The sequence below is a fragment of the Neolamprologus brichardi genome, chromosome 10 (assembly GCF_056152115.1).
Source record: "Neolamprologus brichardi isolate AB-2024 chromosome 10, ASM5615211v1, whole genome shotgun sequence".
Taxonomy (NCBI): domain Eukaryota; kingdom Metazoa; phylum Chordata; class Actinopteri; order Cichliformes; family Cichlidae; genus Neolamprologus; species Neolamprologus brichardi.
The window spans coordinates 34,622,501-34,641,356 of NC_142113.1; the positions used below are offsets into that span (position 1 = coordinate 34,622,501).

The 18,856-nt window shown below is 47.4% G+C and overlaps 1 protein-coding gene across 5 annotated transcripts in view; it reads right to left on the reverse strand.

Annotated features, from left to right (window-relative positions):
• The window catches only part of LOC102781732 (arf-GAP with Rho-GAP domain, ANK repeat and PH domain-containing protein 1), a 24,953-nt gene extending 6,155 nt beyond the window's left edge, over positions 1-18,798 (reverse strand). Inside the window, exons 1-23 of one of the 5 annotated variants that reach the window (XM_087847662.1) lie at positions 18,621-18,798; positions 15,331-15,407; positions 14,747-14,793; positions 12,478-12,981; positions 12,281-12,373; positions 12,037-12,196; positions 11,452-11,556; positions 11,274-11,378; positions 10,839-10,899; positions 6,773-6,893; positions 6,302-6,566; positions 5,998-6,197; positions 4,959-5,044; positions 3,860-4,042; positions 3,711-3,779; positions 3,528-3,627; positions 3,025-3,081; positions 2,773-2,896; positions 1,347-1,446; positions 1,072-1,273; positions 696-741; positions 185-579; positions 1-102 (exon numbers count right to left, since the gene is read on the reverse strand). The exon at positions 1-102 is cut by the window's left edge and continues 108 nt beyond it. In XM_087847662.1, coding sequence (XP_087703788.1) covers positions 1-102; positions 185-579; positions 696-741; positions 1,072-1,273; positions 1,347-1,446; positions 2,773-2,896; positions 3,025-3,081; positions 3,528-3,627; positions 3,711-3,779; positions 3,860-4,042; positions 4,959-5,044; positions 5,998-6,197; positions 6,302-6,566; positions 6,773-6,893; positions 10,839-10,899; positions 11,274-11,378; positions 11,452-11,556; positions 12,037-12,196; positions 12,281-12,373; positions 12,478-12,981; positions 14,747-14,793; positions 15,331-15,407; positions 18,621-18,671 — 3,253 coding nt within the window. In that variant the 5' untranslated portion in view covers positions 18,672-18,798. Of the gene's footprint in view, positions 103-184; positions 580-695; positions 742-1,071; positions 1,274-1,346; positions 1,447-2,772; positions 2,897-3,024; positions 3,082-3,527; positions 3,628-3,710; positions 3,780-3,859; positions 4,043-4,958; positions 5,045-5,997; positions 6,198-6,301; positions 6,567-6,772; positions 6,894-10,838; positions 10,900-11,273; positions 11,379-11,451; positions 11,557-12,036; positions 12,374-12,477; positions 12,982-14,746; positions 14,794-15,330; positions 15,408-15,986; positions 16,062-18,620 lie in introns of those variants that run through there. The other 4 variants (XM_087847661.1, XM_087847665.1, XM_087847664.1 and 1 more) reach the window with 4 other exon arrangements.
• Positions 18,799-18,856: the final 58 nt, after the last annotated feature.

Here is an 18,856-nt window from a genome sequence, read left to right on the forward strand (position 1 = left end):
TCTCCAGGGGGGCGGAGTTTGGTGATATAATCAAGGCCTCCACCAACTGGCTGACTTTTGAAGCGACACCGCAGCGCCGGTACACGCCCTCCACCTTCAGACCTGAGAGAGAAAATGCTGCATTAGAAGTATCCCATGATGCTTTGCTGCCTGTCACTGTGTCGGCACGGTGACCTCGGCTCACCGTAGGTGGTGATGTGGGAGATGCAGCGCTCGATGGCCGGTGGTACCGAACCTCTCAGCTGCACATCCATCACCGGGTACAGAGGCCAAGAAACTGAGCTCTGATTGGCCGCAGGAGGACGTGGCACGGCTGGGCTCTGATTGGCTGAAAGAGGACGTGGCACGGCTGGGCCCTGATTGGCTGCAGGAGGACGTGGCACGGCTGGGCTCTGATTGGCTGAAAGAGGACGTGGCACGGCTGGGCTCTGATTGGCTGAAAGAGGACGTGGCACGGCTGGGCTCTGATTGGCCGCAGGAGGACGTGGCACGGCTGGGCTCTGATTGGCTAGAGCTCTTTGAAGGTGGGTGAACCAGGACCGGCAGCTGTATTGCTCTTCGAAACGCAACGACACCGTCCTGAGGAGAGAAACCAGCTGTGATGTCACATATATCTGTGGTGGTGTCAGCCAATCAGAAGCTCTGAATTCACATCATTAGTTTTAATGAAGATGTTATAGAGTGATGCTGCGCACCTGTCTGCAGTTGCCATGGTGACGATGTTTTCAGATGGATCCATTTCTGTAAGAGGAGTTAAACCCAGACTGGTCACTGATATCAAAGCGTCCTCACATTCATCAGCAGATACACTCGTCTGCACACACAACGCCGACAGCCACAGAAGAGCTGCGAATGCAAAGGAGCCTGAAAGCTGCTCGCAGAGTTCAGGCTGTGTGAAGGGCAGAGATGGTGACAGCAGACCGATAATCAGAGAATAAACTACACGAGTGTGTGAATAACCGTCAGCTGCAGGACCAACATCCAGTCATGGGTGGAAAACATTTCCAACAAGAAAGCACTCAAACAGAACAAAACAACATACCGACGCATACTGATAAGACAGACTGTTACCGTGGTGACTGAGCATGCCCAGATCAATTGTGAGAGACTCATGGGATTCTCTGTGGACAGGGTGAATGCTGACTCCATCCTCCCAGAGCAGCAGCCAGGCCTCCGGATGATTGGAAGCTCTGCCCAATTCTACGATACACACTTTACTGACTGCGGAGGCTCCGCCCACCTCAGCATAAGACACGCCCCCCGGAAGAATCACCTGGAAACATGAATTCAGTCAGTCAGAGGACCTGAGCTGTGGATTTGGAGGAAAAGACCCAAACCAACATTACCTTCAGAATATGGACCAGGTGGTCCGACAGCCCCTCCCTGCTGTCAGCTGCACAGATCAGCTGATCTGTGAGTGTGACGATCTCGAACTGATGAGCTCGGCTGAAACACAGCAGCAGGTATGGTTTGGTCACCTTCATCACAGAGACACACTGTAACCCTCGGTGATGTTTTTGTACCGCTAATATGCAACATTATACTTAATATACTTCATTTATCAGGCTTAATAACCAGCCTGGAGAACATCTGGATGACCTGTAGAGGCGCTGATGTTTATCACACCTGGTTAAAGGACCTGTGAGCAGGCAGGCAGTAAAGATTCATTATGACATTAATAAACTAACAGTTTATGATTATTATTGATGTTCTTATAAAAGTACTGTGACAGAAAGGTGAGCTGCCCAGGTGACCCCGCCTCCCGTCCTATGACAGCTGGGATAGGCCACACCTCCACCTCAGACACAGCAGCTGATAGCTGAACACCCTGGAGCAAAAGGTTGATCTGCGACCGCTGATGAAGAGTAACGATAAGAGCTGAGGAGCCAGTCAGTTTTTCTGTTGCCTTGGTAACGACTGATTCTTTTAGCTTTGCTGTTTGAGTCGGTTTGTAGGTGTTTGTCCAGCAGAGGGAGCTGCAGTGTCAGAGTTGGCTGCCCTGCTTCCTGTTTTGTTTGTGGGAACTTCCTGTGATGTAAAACGTTCAGCGGTTGTGTGTAACGAGCTCAGCGTGTTGCTGTGGTGTAGCTTTGGCGCTGGCAGTGGTCTCAGTCCCGTGTGTCCTGCACTAAATCTGTTGGATCCTTTCTTCTGTCCACACATCATGCAGAGGATTTCGGATGTCCCCAAACAAACGGGTCCTGAGTGATTCAGAGCTACCCTTTCATGGAATGAAGGAGCCTGGGACAGCGCTCGGGCTCGCCGTGTCGCACAGCGTCCTGGGTCCACTGACTCGGAGCCACGTTCCACACCTCCAGTGCTGAAGCTGCAGTAGAGAGCTGAGGTGGTTGATCCTGTCATGGCGTTACCTCTGAACGAGTTCGGGTCGGCCCGGAGGAAACACTGTCCCACAGACAGGTGACCCGGGACGGGGACGCAGCTTCCTCCTCACACTGTGCACCTGAAGGAATGTCCTGACAGCAGAGATGCCCCGAGCTCTCCCTCCACTTCCTCCTGCTCTGACAGGAAGTGTTCCCAGACCAGCTGACAGGTGTGTCACGTGACCCCGGCCACTGATGGTTGAGCTTTACATCATTGCTGACATCACCATGAATGAGGTCACAGTTCACAAAAATACATTCACAGAGGCGTGGCCTCCGCCTTTCAGACACAGCCTGTGGTCAGTCAGGTGTTTCTAACCTCTAAAACGCAGTATTACTGTGAGGTACTGCAGTACTTGTGGTACCAGAGGTATTAGTACTGCATATTTACCCGTCTTTGAGGAAGACAGACAGGACTTCTCGCAGGTCGAGCACGTCGCAGGCTGCTGATTCGTTTTCCAGCGAGAAGAGAAAACGATCCTCCTCCAGTTTCCCGTGAAGCTCCTCCTCCTCACCTGCACGGATGACACAGGTGAGTGTTTGCTGATGTTTGGGTGGATCAAAGAGACTCTGACATGTCACCACATTCATGTGCAGCGTTTTGATCTCTGCGAGTGCACCTGGATTCATTTGAACTGCATACCTGAGGGGGCGGAGTCCAACCTCCTTCTACCTGACAGCGGCTGGTGAGGCGGGACTTCTGAGCACAGAACACAGAGAGAGCGGCAGGTGAGCTCAGATCAGCATTTACTGTCACCTGTGTGTGTGTGTGTGTGTGTGTGTGTGTGTGTGTTACCTGTTTGTGTGTGTGTGTGTGTGTGTGTGTGTTACCTGTTTGTGTGTGTGTGTGTGTGTGTGTGTGTTACCTGTTTGTGTGTGTGTGTGTGTGTGTGTGTGTTACCTGTGTGTGTGTGTGTTACCTGTTTGTGTGTGTGTGTGTGTGTGTGTGTGTTACCTGTGTGTGTGTGTGTGTGTGTGTGTGTGTGTGTTACCTGTGTGTGTGTGTGTGTGTGTGTGTTACCTGTGTGTGTGTGTGTGTGTGTGTTACCTGTGAGTGTGTGTGTGTGTGTGTTACCTGTGTGTGTGTGTGTGTTACCTGTGTGTGTGTGTGCGTCTGTGTGTGTTACCTGTGTGTGTGTGTGTTACCTGTGTACTCGTTGACTCGCAGCAGCTCGGTCTGCAGAGCCTGATTGGCTCGCTCTGCCAGCAGGATGAGGGAGGGGGTCTGTGGGTCTGATGAAGACACCTGCACAGGTGAGAGCCTCAGATGAAGGAGGGAGTTATAAACGTTTAATGAGCTTAACGAGCATCACGAACACAGGACGGTACCTTTGCTCCGGAGCAGATCAGAGACATCGTTTCCTCCACGTCGTCAGTGCAGACCACCTGATACAGCCTCTGAAACACAAACACACCTGTCACACACCTGTGCAACGCCTCTGAGCGTGTGCGGTGGCTGAGCTGATTCTGGGTCAGACCTGCTCCATCATGGAGGGAAATGAGGCCAGAGCGTGCACTCGTCTGTAGCGCCCCCTGCTGTATTTATCCTTTATGAACTTTGACCTCTCCTCATCTGTGGACTCTGGGCGGAGCTGCTCTGCCGCTGGCACCACTGGAGCCCACACCTGATTTGCCAGCTGGTTACCATAGGTAACGAACAGCTGGCAAAAGATTGAAGGTAAAAGTTAACTGCAGTTTCCATAATGTCCAGCAGAGGCAGCATTGACTCCAATGTTAAAACTCTGCAGCAGAAATAAACATGTTTACAGCCTGAGACAAAAACTGGTCTCTATCCGGTCTTTAGACGTCATTCGCCGTGTCTGGGCCCAGACTCAGCCAAACGATCACTGTGGCTGCTCTTCCAGCTGTAACAGTTAAGTTTAACGTTCAGGCATCCATGAAAACGGAATTTATTAAACTTAACAGAGTTAGAAGCTAGCAAGGAGTTAGCTTGCTAGCCTGTCCTGACTGAGAGATTTCTAAAACAAATTCAAACGTACAGCTCTGCTATCGCTTCTGAAATCAATGAAGACAGAAAACTAAACAGCAGTGACGTTTGTAGGGTTACTGAAGTTTGGCTAGCTGGTAGATAAAGATGTGCTACGTGACCACTAGCGACACAGCTATGTTAGCATAGCATAAACTTTTTTCCCACTCAATAAAAGTTCCCGGTGGTCAGGGACAAATGCAATCGCATGGCAGGATGCTGTAAACGGACCAAACTTCAGCAGGAGAACAACTGAGATAATCATCCACAACACGAGGTTAGTCATTCATATACTGCTGCTGGGCTGCAGCTACATCCTAAGGTTTTAAAAACTGAGCTTTAAAATGAACCGTGGTAATAAAAACCGAGAGAGGCCGACAGTGATCACTGACTGTTTTTAGGGGCTTTTGAGAATAAATAGAACCAGATACAAAGCATTAAACATGTTAAAAACACAACAGCCTTATTAAACGCAGAGTAGCAGGTTTCATCATCCCTTAAAGACCTGATAGATCATAACAACAGTGGGTGGTGACAAAGGCAGCTGTAGCTGCTAACTGGCTCTCTGTGTTCAATCCCCACCCCCTCACCTGTATCAATGGTTCAGTCCAGATTTTATTGTCCATCCTTAGACTGCGCACCTTCGACAGGTTGCTGCCCAGGCCTCGATGGTGACCTGAGAACATGTTAGCATTTAGCATTCAGTGGGTTTTACAGAATCTCAGAATCTTTATTGTCATTGTGCTTTCGAACAACAAAACCTGTATACAAACCAATTCACTACCAGTGAAAAAAGGGCAATTTTAAGAGTATAAGTATGTACAATAAATTTTAAACAAAGAACAAATGAAATAAATGAATGAATGAATGAATAAACAAGACTGTGAATAAGAATGAAAAAGTGAGGATACGGTTGCTGCACAGTGCTCTAGTCCTCAAATATTTGTTCTATTTAACACAGTTAAAAAGAAAAGATGTGCGAAGGTTGTGTTTCCGCAGTGATCACAGTGTATCAACAGTCTACAGGTGTGTGTTATCAGCAGGTGTGTTTTATTGACAGGTGTGTTTCCCTCAGACTGCTGTGTTTTATTAGCAGTGGTGAAACTGGAATGCTGGTGTCGTTTCCTTTAATCAGCATCATAAAAACTGCTCCAGCTAACAAAAGGAGTCAGGCTTCTTTGTTTCTCTGAGAGCTTTCTGCTCTGTTGGTTTGAACGTATGCTACTCCTGTGATATCACCGAGAACAGTGTTTGCTGGTTTCTCTTTTGGGCCTTTAAATGGCACTTTGGAGGATCTCCTGCATCTGGTTATATTTGCTTATTCACAGCATCCAGATTCTTACGAGCACAGCTCTGAGTCTCTGAGCTTTTAAAAACAGCACAGGGAGGCCCGGTCTCTTACATGAATCTGTGCCTTTGTTTTGGTAGATTAAAATCGATGTTGTGTGACATATTTTCCTCAACATTTTTATTTTCTGCCTTTTTCATACTTGTGTCCTGACATAAGTCCTGGGTAACGTCGCTTCTTTACGTCCGTGACCAACGATCGTTTGAATCCTGAAAACGTTCTCATTCTGCTGTTACACAACCCTCTGCATTAATAATCTTGTACCAGGTGTGCTGTCATACCTGCACAGTGCTGACATATGACCAGCAGCAGATTGACCGAGGCCCACTCCGGATTGGCCGCACCACAGTCCCCGCACACCTTGTTGTACGGGTGTTCCCAGAGACGCAGCGCCACCTGACAGCAGGACAGAGCGCTCTGGATACCTGAAGACAGCCTGTCCACCCAGAGGGACAGATCCTTTGACGAATCAACAGACAGGCTGTGGGTAGGGGGCGGGGTTAAAGAGAGGAGGATATCATTTCAGCAAACAAATAAACACCAGACAGGTATGGACCGACAGGCAGACACACAGACAGGGTTTACTTGAAGGTCTTGTATGGCGTGATGAGGCTAAACGAGTGTTTCCCCGTCGATTTGACCGAGGCCACATTCAGGGGGACGGCATACGAGGCCACGCCCAGCTGGAAGCCCTCCTTGTTAGGGTAAATCCAAAGGTCATGACCCCAGAGGGCAGCATAAGCACGACCCCGCGGGTCCTTAAGGGTGATTTGTCCATGGAGTTCTGGGGGGGTGGGGCTTGGATTGCCTCGAGTCGCGAGAAGAGAAGTGACCCAACCGTCCTGAACCTCTGATAGACAAACAGAAGCAAGCAGAAAAAATATGACTGGTTGGTGTGAAACAGGGAAGCCGAGACCTCGGGTCTCTAATCGTGCTAAAATCGCTCACGCTTTAAAACAAAACCAGGTTTAACCAATCTGGGAGGAGCTGTCCCCAGTCGTCTTTCTGTGGTGGGTCAGTAGAATCCAGTAGAAACCAGAAGAGTCACTGTCTTACCTTCACTATGAGCCATGAAGTCATAATGCTTCTTCCTGAAGTAAACAGAGAATCTGCCTTTGTCCAGTTTCTTCACGTTGGTGATACTGGAGACGTGAAACAACACCTCACTGAACCGGTCCTGAAGAGCAAAGCAAAGGAGCAAATCGGTTTGGCTGAAGTCATCAGATCAGATAAAATAAAACTTTATTAATCCCCTGGGTGGGTTTCTCCTTTGTCTTCACACAGCTGAATAAACGTCAAACAGAAAACTGATTAAACAGAAGTGTGAGACGGTCGAGAGTTTACTCCAGTGTCCTGTTATATTTTAGACAGCAAGGAGCAGACGGACGATTCATTAAACTCCACCGAGATAATCTGGAATTTCATTATAAGTTTAATAAACTGTCATCTGCTCTTTATTGTTAGCTAGCACCTTAAACACTTCAAGCTGTGGACTAATGATAGTAATATAAGAGCAGATGCATGTTGGTTGTAATAGGCTGTACGTTTTATGTCTAATCGATGCATGATCTGATTAGTCGACTATCAAAAATAACCGTTTGTGGCAGCCCTAATGTGGGTGCTTAAAATGACAGCCTCAACACGGCATTTAATCTGTTATTAGACTCAATTGGCTTCTCTCAAAATGTAAAAGAACCCACCCACCACTAGGGATGGGTATCGTTTAGGTTTTATCCGATGCCGGTGCCAAACTGGTACTTTTGAAACGGTGCCGGTGCTTAAACGGTGCTTGAACTGGTGCTTTAGCTGTTTTTTTGTAAAAAGATAACAATGTTAGCCTTTTCTGCAGCTATGGAGCATATATGGTATCACTCGTGGCTGGAAGCAGTGCTTAATCAATGGGAAAAACACAAACTTTGTCCAAAAACCTCTCATGTTTAACTGTTTTCCACTTTTTCTTTGGTCATTTTAGCCTTTTTGTCCAGGGTGAAGGGAGTATCTGCCATCAAACAAGAAGACAGCTGCATGTAACTACCATCTCTAATAATCAGCTACAGTGGCTTGCTAAAGTATTCGGCCCCCTTGAACTTTCCACATTTTGTCTCATTACAGCCACAAACATGAATCAATGTTATTGGACTTCCAGGTGAAAGACCAACACAAAGTGGTGAACACGTGAGAAGTGGAACGAAAATCATACATGATTCAAACATGTTTTACAAATAAATAACTGCAAAGTGGGGTGTGCGTAATTATTCAGCCCCCTTTGGTCTGAGTGCAGTCAGTTGCACATAGACGTTGCCTGATGAGTGCTAATGACTAAATAGAGAGCACCTGTGTGTAATCTAATGTCAGTACAAACACAGCTGCTCTGTGACGCCTCAGAGGTTGTCTAAGAGAATATTGGGAGCAACAACACCATGAAGTCCAAAGAACACAGCAGACAGGTCAGGGATAAAGTTATTGAGAAATTTAAAGCAGGCTTAGGCTACAAAAACATTTCCCAAGCCTCGAACATCCACAGAGCACTGTTCAAGCCATCATTCAGAAATGGAAGGAGAATGGCACAACTGTAAACCTACCAAGACAAGGCCGTCCACCTAAACTCACAGGCCGAACAAGGAGCTGATCAGAAATGCAGCCAAGAGGCCCATGGTGACTCTGGACGAGCTGCAGAGATCTACAGCTCAGGTGGGGAATCTGTCCACAGGACAACTATTAGTCGTGCACTGCACAAAGTTGGCCTTTATGGAAGAGTGGCAAGAAGAAAGCCATTGTTAACAGAAACCACAAGAAGTCCCGTTTGCAGTTTGCCACAAGCCATGTGGGGGACACAGCAAACATGTGGGGGACACAGCAAACATGTGGGGGACACAGCAAACATGTGGGGGACACAGCAAACACGTGGGGGACGCAGCAAACACGTGGGGGACACAGCAAACATGTGGGGGACACAGCAAACACGTGGGGGACGCAGCAAACACGTGGGGGACACAGCAAACATGTGGAAGAAGCTGCTCTGGTCAGATGAGACCAACGCTGTGTGTGGAAAACTAACACTGCACATCACTCTGAACACACCATCCCCACTGTCAGATATGGGGGTGGCAGCATCGTGCTCTGGGGGGGCTTCTCTTCAGCAGGGACAGGGAAGCTGGTCAGAGTTGATGGGAAGATGGATGGAGCCAAATACAGGACAATCTTGGAAGAAAACCTCTTGGAGTCTGTAAAAAACTTGAGACTGGGGCGGAGGTTCACCTTCCAGCAGGACAACGACCCTGAACATAAAGCCAGGGCAACAATGGGATGGTTTAAAACAAAACATATCCATGTGTTAGAACGGCCCAGTCAAAGTCCAGATCTAAATCCAATCCAGAATCTGTGGCAAGATCTGAAAACTGCTGTTCACAAACGCTGTCCATCTAATCTGACTGAGCTGGAGCTGTTTCAAAGAAGAATGGGCAAAGATTTCAGTCTGTAGATGTGCAAAGCTGGTAGAGACAGACCCTAAAAGACTGGCAGCTGCAACTGCAGCAAAAGCTGGTTCTACAAAGTATTGACTCAGGGGCTGAATAATTACGCACACCCCACTTTGCAGTTATTTATTTGTAAAACATGTTTGGAATCATGTATGATTTTCGTTCCACTTCTCACGTGTTCACCACTTTGTGTTGGTCTTTCACCTGGAAGTCCAATAACATTGATTCATGTTTGTGGCTGTAATGAGACAAAATGTGGAAAGTTCAAGGGGGCTGAATACTTTTGCAAGTCACTGTATGTACCACAGGCCTTCAAGCTGGCTGTAGTTAAACCTTTACTCAAAAAGCATCTCTAGACCCAGCAGTCTTAGCTAATTATAGGCCAATCTCCAACCTTCCTTTCATATCAAACATCCTTGAAAGAGTAAACAAACAGCTAACAGATCATCTGCAGAGGAATGGTTTATTTGAAGTTTCAGTCAGGTTTCAGAGTTCATCACAGCACAGAAACAGCTTTAGTGAAGGTTACAAATGATCTTCTTATGGCCTCTGACAGTGGACTCATCTCTGTGCTTGTCCTTCTTGACCTTAGTGCAGCGTTCGATACTGTTGACCATAATATCCTATTAGAGCGATTAGAACATGCTGTAGGTATTACAGGTATTGCACTGCAGTGGTTTGTATCATATCTATCTAATAGACTCCAATTTGTGCATGTAAATGGAGAGTCCTCTTCACACACTGAGGTTAATTATGGAGTTCCACAGGGTTCAGTGCTAGGACCAATTCTGTTTACATTATACATGCTTCCCCTAGGCAGCATCATTAGAAGACATAGCATACATTTACACTGCTATGCTGATGACACCCAGCTCTATCTGTCCATGAAGCCAGATAACACACACCAATGAGTTAAACTGCAGGAATGTCTTAAAGACATAAAGACCTGGATGACTGCTAACTTTCTGCTTCTTAATTCGGATAAAACTGAGGTCATTGTACTCGGCCCTGAAAATCTTAGCCTTCAGTTTTCAGGCCCCTCTTCTGTGGAACCAGCTTCCAGTTTGGATTCAGGAGACAGACACTATCTCTACTTTCAAGATTAGGCTTCAAACTTTCCTTTTTGCTAAAGCATATAGTTAGGGCTGGACCAGGTGACCCTGAATCCTCCCTTAGTTATGCTGCAATAGATGTAGGCTGCCGGGGATTCCCATGATGCATTGGGTGTTTCTTCTTCACTCTCTATGTGTTAACAGACCTCTCTGCATTGAATCATATCTGTTATTAACCTCTGTCTCTCTTCCACAGCATGTCTTTATCCTGTCTTCCTTCTCTCACCCCAACCAATCACAGCAGATGGCCCCGCCCCTCCCTGAGCCTGGTTCTGCTGGAGGTTTCTTCCTGTTAAAAGAGAGTTTTTCCTTCCCACTGTTGCCAAAATGCTGCTCATAGGGGGTCATATGATTGTTGGGGTTTTCTCTGTATCTTCTGTACAATATGAAGCGCCTTGAGGTGACTGTTGTTGTGATTTGGCGCTGTGTAAATAAAATTGAATTGAATTGAATTGATAGGTCCACACAGTGAGCCAGGTACACAGCGTGAGGTAAATAACACAGTGAGACAGGTGAGAGATGCCAGCTTACTGTGCGTTTCTTCCACAGAGACATCAGCTGTCCGTCCAGCGTCGCCCATAATACATTATGTCTGTTAAAGGCAGAAAACAAGTTCATCATCCATTCAACTGACAAGTAAGCAGTCACATGATTTTGGGTCCCCTGATTAGCCCAGATTAGCTGGTTCTGCTCATACAGGAAATATGAGGTTGTAATGGGATTTTGTTTCAGCGAACGAGACAGATGAGGCCAAAAGACCAGAAAATGAAGAAGAACCTTTTATGAAGATCTTTAGGTGCTGATACATGATAAATATCCCAACAGTAGATAGTACGGACCACTCGAGAACCTGGTCCTAAAAGAGAACCTGGTCTTTGTGGTTTTGAGGCCCAGGCCGACTCTGTCCTGGAGTGAATCTAAAGCACGACTTGTGAAACTTAAAGCTGGTGATGGCCTTGACATTACCTGAAGCCTTTCCAGACGTCCAGCCAGCTTGCCCGGACGACAGGGCTCTGAGGAGTAGGTTTCCTGCTGGCGCCCTTCTTCCTTGACACTCGGATGGTGGCCGCCCTGCAGGACACACCCACGTTAACACTTTGAAGGTCGATTTAGTTTTGCAGGCGTTGTGTGTAGTTGTGTTTACCTCGGTATCTTCTGTCTGACAGATTTTCCTGATCGGCCTGCTGTGTTGGGAGGGGGCGGGGCCGGCCGAGTAGGTATCAAACGAAAGGAAGTATTAGTCGAGATTCTGCAGAACAAACACAACGACACCGTGAGAAAGATGTTTCAAACCCTTTAAGGAGCTTTACATTGTAAGGGAAACCCTACAGTGATACAATTTACCGACACGTTCTCATCCCAAAAACATTTCACGCCAGGTGAGAAACTGTCAACATATTACGTTTTCGGGCACCAAACACGTTCCTAAATATAATATGAGATAATATGAGAACCGTTTGGACTCAATCTACACATGTTCGTTCATTTTCCTGAAATCGCTTGGTTAAGGTTCGGAATAAGGTTATGGTTAAGAATAAGCTTAGGTTTAGGGCTGGAATGTCTATTTCCGCAGGACTGTCATCGGATTTCATCCATAACCCGGCATGTACCATAAGAACACGGAAGGTCACCTTTCGCGTTCCTCAGGAACGCCGCAGGACTTGACAGAACATCAGGATGTTACGCCTCGGGAGTGAGAACGGTCTGAATTTACAGTAACCATACACACTTGTCATTGTTGGTCGTCGGGGCAGAACGAGGATCTGCTTCAGCTGTAGAAGGAGCGGGGCTAACACCTGATTCTTCCTCCTCATTGGATGACTCAGATTCAGCTTCCTCTTGGGTCGTCCAGCAGGCCAACGTGGTGCTATGAGGACCTGGAGATAAAACTGGAACCAGAACCAGGAAAAACTGAAGCAGTTGGAAGCCAGTGGGAAGAAGCCCAGCAGAAGAAATACTAACAGTACCTTCACCTGTTAACCCTGCAGCGCCCTCTACAGGTGGCAGCGTGACTGCAGCGGTCGGGTCTAAAGCTGATGTCACCAGCTGTGACAGCGCTCCAACATCTGGACACAGGTTCAGAGGAACACGAAGAGCATGTGTTAGTGGTGTGGATCATACCCTCCTGATGTTTATATAAACACAAACGTCCTTTTTCTGGTGGTCGTACCTGTCATTGCACCTGTACGAGCATCTCCAGCTCCACTTCCCGTCAGCGAGGGTGGGTGGGGTTTAGTATTTGGGAGGGGTGGGGCTGATGGAGAGAAGCTCTCAGCAGGGTTACCCACACCGCTAACAAACCCCGCAAAGCTGGGAATGTTAGCCAGTGAGTTAAAAATGCTGTCCAAGCTAGGAGCAGGTGCAGGTGTGGTGGAGGGGGCGGGGCTTAGCACAGCAGTATCTGCGTTAGCACCAGGTGGCAATGGATTGAATGGCGCAAGGTTAGCCTCAGTGCTAGCAGCTTCTGCTAAGTCAGGTATGTGGGTGGTAATGCTATTAGCTATGCTGTCTAAGGAGGGGGGAGCAGAGGGTGTGGAGGGGTTCCAGGGGGCGGAGCCTCCAATGGACGCAGCGACTCCTGCCAGTGACGGGATGTTGGTGGCGATCAGGCCAGTGACGCCGTCCAGAGTTGGCAAGGTGAGGCTACGACTCAGTGCACTGTGAGCATCTTCATCTGAGGAGGACACATGACATCAGCTTCATCATTATTTCACAATAAAAAGCCCAGAGACTTTCACAATAAGACTTCAATAAAGATCACTGACATTTTCACAATAAGAGTCTTGTAATACCAAATGATGATTCACAGTAAAAATCCTAAACTTTCATTTAGACTTTTACGTTTAGAGAACAGTGAAAAAGACTATCACAATAAAAGGTCAGCAATATTAGTGACACTTTCTCAATAATAACACCTGCAATATGATTACAGAGTAACTAATAATACACTGGAATGTCACAATAAGAGTGACAGCATGAAATCTTTACAGAGCGATCTTTACAGAGATGATCTGATTACCACAGGAAGACAAACTGGTTTGAGATAATCACCCGTGATATCTGAACAAACAGTGGGAGGAGTTTCCCTCGCCCGAACAAACAGGTTCAACGGCTCGCAGTGAAAAAACGCCAGCAGCTGACTGGTAGGATGAAACCAACGAGGTCCTGCAGCTTTTATTTTGGTATACTTAACGATCAGTGATCAATAATCGACTGGTCCTCAGTCAGTCTGACTCCGAGCTGGAACTTCTGAGACCTCATCGATCACAGGAAGTGAGCGTGGTCTTCAACAGGAAGCAGCCGAAACTTTGTGCCTGACTTAAACTCTGTGTTGTTTCTGTTGGCTGCTTGTGCTGGTCTGCTGTCTTTAAGGACCAATGTTTGTCTCTCACTTCCTGTTTGGATGCTCAGGACTTCACATGTTTGTGTTTAACTTCCTGTTTCATTCTTTCCTTCGTGTCTCGTGTGTTTGATGAAGTCGTCCTCTTTGTAGGAGCTGAAAGAAGCTGCACCATCTTCAGTTTGATCCCAGAGTCTGCTGAATCATCATCACTGTATCGTCAGGGTTCAGCAGTGTAAGACTGACTGTGTTTGTTAGAGAGGAGATGATTCCAAGATGATTCCAAGATGATTCCATGATGATTCCAAGATGATTCCAGGGTAATTTCAGGCTTTCCTGCATCTTAAAGGAACCCTCTCGCTCACTCAGACCTGCTGCAGGTTTGGCCCGAACCAAAGGGTCACCATGGATCAGGAGAGAAGCAGTAAGGACGTCACACACATGCTCTGTTCTGTTTCAGGGGTGTCAAACATAAGGCCCGGGGGCCAGAACCAGTCCAGTCTGCTGCATGTCTTTGGAAAATGTGAAGGAGAGCACAGATTTATAACTGTTACCTGTTAGAGCCTAACCTCCACTGTGGCCCTTCACACGCGCCAAAGACATTAATAACTGGTAACAATGAAAGCACAAACACGGCTCAACACCTACATGACTGTTTTTCTCCTAGATGAGCACCTCAGGGATCAGGTGTTAAAGAGCAGTTTCACTGGTGTGGAGCCACTGTGATCTAGAGTGGGATCCACACAGCCCACTGTGATCTAGAGCGGGCTCCACACAGCCCACTCTAGATCACAGTGGGCTGTGTGGAGCCACTGTGATCTGTGTGTCTGTGTGAGTCTGTGTGTGTCTGTGTGAGTCTGTGTGTGTGTGTCTGTATCTGTGTGTGTGAGTCTGTGTGTGTGTGTCTGTGTGAGACTGTGTGTGTGTGTGTCTGTATCTGTGTGTGTGTGTGTGTGTGTCTGTATCTGTGTGTGTGTGTGTCTGTATCTGTGTGTGTGTGTCTGTATCTGTGTGTGTGAGTCTGTGTGTGTGTGTCTGTATCTGTGTGTGTGAGTCTGTGTGTGTGAGTCTGTGTGAGTCTGTGTGAGTCTGTGTGTACCTGGACTCTGTTGAACTGCTGGCTGTACAGCTCCCTCGGCCTCGGCACTGAAACACAAACGTTAGGACTCAGTTTCTGCTGTGATTGGTTGTCCTGTGGTCACATGACCAAGCAGTGATGTCACAGCTGTGACAACAACTCCACCTTCTACAAAGACACGAGAGAGCGAGGAGAAGAAAAAGAAGCAAAGAGAGGAAACACCTCAGACAGACCACGGCTCAGAGGTCAGAGGTCGCAGCCATGTTATATGTGAGCCCAGCTGCTACTGTAATCTGATTACAGACTACGTTCAGATGATCAAACTGGGAACAAAACAGCTCGAACACAAAAACGTGTGAAGATGTTTGTGTCGTACGATTCTGATTCTGACACAGGGTCAGTAACACTCGATCACGTCCACACCAAACTCTGCAGGACCACCTGCTCTCTCTACTTCCTGTTTACTGCCCCTCCAAAATAAATCCTAACTCAGGCTGCACTCTGAGCTGATTGGCTGTCTTTCCGTGTGAGCGAGATATGAAATCAGTGAAATGAGACTGAAGCACAGATTTCATTATTGTTGGCAGATTCAAAGATTATCTGACCTTCCCAGTGAGGAGGCGGAGCTTCGATTTCCCGTCGAGTAACAGCGGCGAGGCTTCGGGATGGGAGGAGTAGACATCTGCTGGACAGGAAGAGCCGTTAGTGATCTGATCATTGTGATTGGTTTTCATTCAGAAGCTGATCAGAGGAGTTTTTAACAATCCTCGTTTGGATGGAGGCAATAATCTTGGACCTGAACACGGAGCCGCGACCTCACGCTTCACTCTGAAGATGAAACAAAACTAGTGAGATCACAGCGAGCACGTCACACGTTTGACAGGCGGCGCGCTCCAGTGAAGGCAACACGGCGAGCAGCACGATGCTCACGAGAACGAAGAGGAAAACTTTCAAACATGAAACACTCCCATGATTCCCTCTGCTCAGACCCGGTGTAGCGCCAGGTCAGCATCAGTGATTAGAGATCAAATCCAGCTGTGAGCGCACAGCTGTGTGACGAGAGTCTGACTTCAGGACGAGCTCCTCCTCAGGAGGAACTTCAGTTTCACAGTAAACGTCTCCATTTAAACACGAGAAGCCGAGCAACAACAAACCTCGGTGTACGTCAGAGTGAAACACAAAGTTTTCTTTGAATCTCTGACCTGTTCATGGACACTACAGCCCCCCCTTCAGACCCTCACACACACAGAGCAGTTGTTACCTTGGCGTCCGTCAGCTCCTCTGGGTCGGGACCTCGGTTACCTGCGCGCCTGCTTACCTGTCTGAGCTGAGCGTGTGCTGTGTGTGCGTGATGTCATCGAGCTGCGGCTCCACCTGCACTCATAAACACAGCGTGTTAAATCCACCCTGTGTGTGTGCGTGTTTAGGGCAGCGCTCTCAGTGCGACACGTCACATGAACACCTGGTGTGTATGAACAGAGGCGTGGCCTCCTGATGTGATCAGCATCTACAGGCTCGGTCAGCCTGAGCACGTGTCACACAGGTGAGAACAGGTGAGGCTCCTTTAAGTCAGCTGATCCAACTCTGACAGTTTTACAGTGAAGTCTCACCAGTCAGACCGGCACAGGTGTGGCTCACCTGTGTGTGTGTGTGTGTGTGTGTGTGTGTGTGTGTGTGTGTGTGTGAGAGTGTGTGTGTGTGTGTGTGAGAGTGTGTGTGTGTGTGTGTGTGAGTGAGAGTGTGTGTGTGTGTGTGTGAGAGTGTGTGTGTGTGTGTGTGTGAGTGAGAGTGTGTGTGTGTGTGTGTGAGTGAGTGTGTGTGTGTGTGTGTGTGTGTGTGAGAGTGTGTGTGTGTGTGTGTGTGTGTGAGAGTGTGTGTGTGTGTGTGTGAGAGTGTGTGTGTGTGTGTGTGTGAGTGAGAGTGTGTGTGTGTGTGTGTGAGTGAGAGTGTGTGTGTGTGTGTGTGTGTGAGAGACTCTTCTTCGTGGGTATAAACAGGTTGAGCCTCAGGTGTGTGTGAAGGAGGACAGAGGTAACCTGAGCAGCTCACTGCGTGAGGAATGTCTTTGACCTCTGACCTCCTGAGAGCTCCACCTGCTGGCTGCTCTGCAGCATTACCAACAGGTAAATCTCCATGGTAACAGCTTCTGTATGAATCATTAATAACAATTTTTATGCACAACTTTATTCCTTCATTTTTTTATGGTGAGAGCAAAAAACTGGGTGAAGTTCGTGAGGTGATCACCAGTGTGACCTCTGACCCCGACCACCATAGATCTTGGTTCGCTGGCACAGTTTGTTAAACCAGTCATCACTAATGGGATTTAAATGGAGACAGATCTTAAACTTGAACGAGATCTCGCCCATCTTATCCAAGCAGCTTTCTGAGCCTTTGTTACTGCAGCGCACTTTATCGTGGGGTTAGTGATACAGTGATACGTCTGCAGCACGTCTTTTAACAGGAACAAAACGTCTGAGCACATTTTAATTTCACTCCACTGGCCGTCTGCACAATTTAGGATCGTAAAGTTCTTTTATTTGTTTTTAAATCTCTTGATGCCCATTAATGCTCCTTAGGTCCGGTCAGCAGCTGCTTCAGCTGCCAAAAGCTCAGTTTAAACTAAGTATAAATTTAGAGGTAGCTGCTCCAACGTGTGGAACGACCTGCCCGTGCATGTTAGGCAGGCCTCTTCTCTTTCTATTGGCTGAAGCCGTCGGCACTTTCAGGGGCTGACTCAATTTGTTTTAACATGTTTGATTTTATTTATCCACGTATTTAATTTTTGTTGTTTATGCCTCTGTATATGTACAGCACTTTGTGAACCCTGGTTTTATGTTAAAGTCCTTTATAAATAAAGCTGGGATGGTAGTTTCAGCTGTAACCATTGCACAGGTTTCTACTGGGAGCACTGGTGTGGATGTGACCGTGACATTTGGTTTCTTTTTCTCCTTTTTAAAAATGTTTATTTGTGCAGATGAACTCCATCGAGCACTGATAGCAGCCTGTTAGCATCAGGCAACAATAGGCAGCTGGTCAAACAGGTAAAACAAACATGAGCTATTTCATCAGAAACAACACGACAACCATTAAACTGCAAATATGTATGTTAGCAGCCGACAAATGACTGCAGTTTAGTAGAGAATACAGCTACACGGTATTATTAGCAGTGAAATTACACGGACTGCTTTCCAGCGTCACCTTCAACCTGCCCACTACAGTCAAACATACATCGTCACAAACACCAGAGTGCTCCCACTCCTTACAATCAACATCACACCTGCTAAGTTATTAACTTCAACCAGCAGAAGCAGCAAAGTTATAACTTCGGGGCGACACAGTGGCTCAAGAGTTGGGAGTTCGTCTTGTAGTCGGAAAGTTGCCGGTTCGAGCCCCGGCTCCAACAGTCTCGGTCGTTGTGTCCTTGGGCAAGACACTTCACCCGTTGCCTACTGGTGGTGGTCAGAGGGCCCGGTGGCGCCAGTGTCCGGCAGCCTCGCCTCTGTCAGTGCAGCTGTGGCTACAATGTAGCTGCCATCACCAGTGTGTGAATGTGTGGATGACTGGATGTGTAAAGCGCTTTACAGATACAGGCCATTTACCATCCATTGCTTTGTTTCACACAGGGGACAGAATTATACCCGAGAGTCCAGAACTTCTGATTGAGGCCTTGTTTCGATGCATCTATAACTTTTACTCCTGCTGCTGTGGAGCACCATAACTTAGTTCTACGTGTCCAGTGACAAGAAAGGCCTGTTCTATTCTATTCTATTCTATAATAATTTTATCCGAGCTGAGAGTCTTCAGCCAACTGTTGTTTATAACCGGTGACCTTTGACCCCATATATTAAACCACACCCATCATCTTTAAATACTCACTGTGGATTTACTACTGTACCTGAAATGCTGCAGTCGACGCTCCCTGATGGCAACATCCTCTTTCAGACATGCTGTCAGGAAGTTTCAGGTGTTCACCAAGTGCTGAAGAACAGCTGAGTGACCTGACAGGTAAGAAGAGGAGGAGGAGGAGGAGGATAACCTTCACAATGAAAGACTGAGGCTTGACGGTTTCACGTATTTAATGTTGAGGTGTCGTTTACAGCAGAAACACACACATCACTGTGAGTCCTGCAG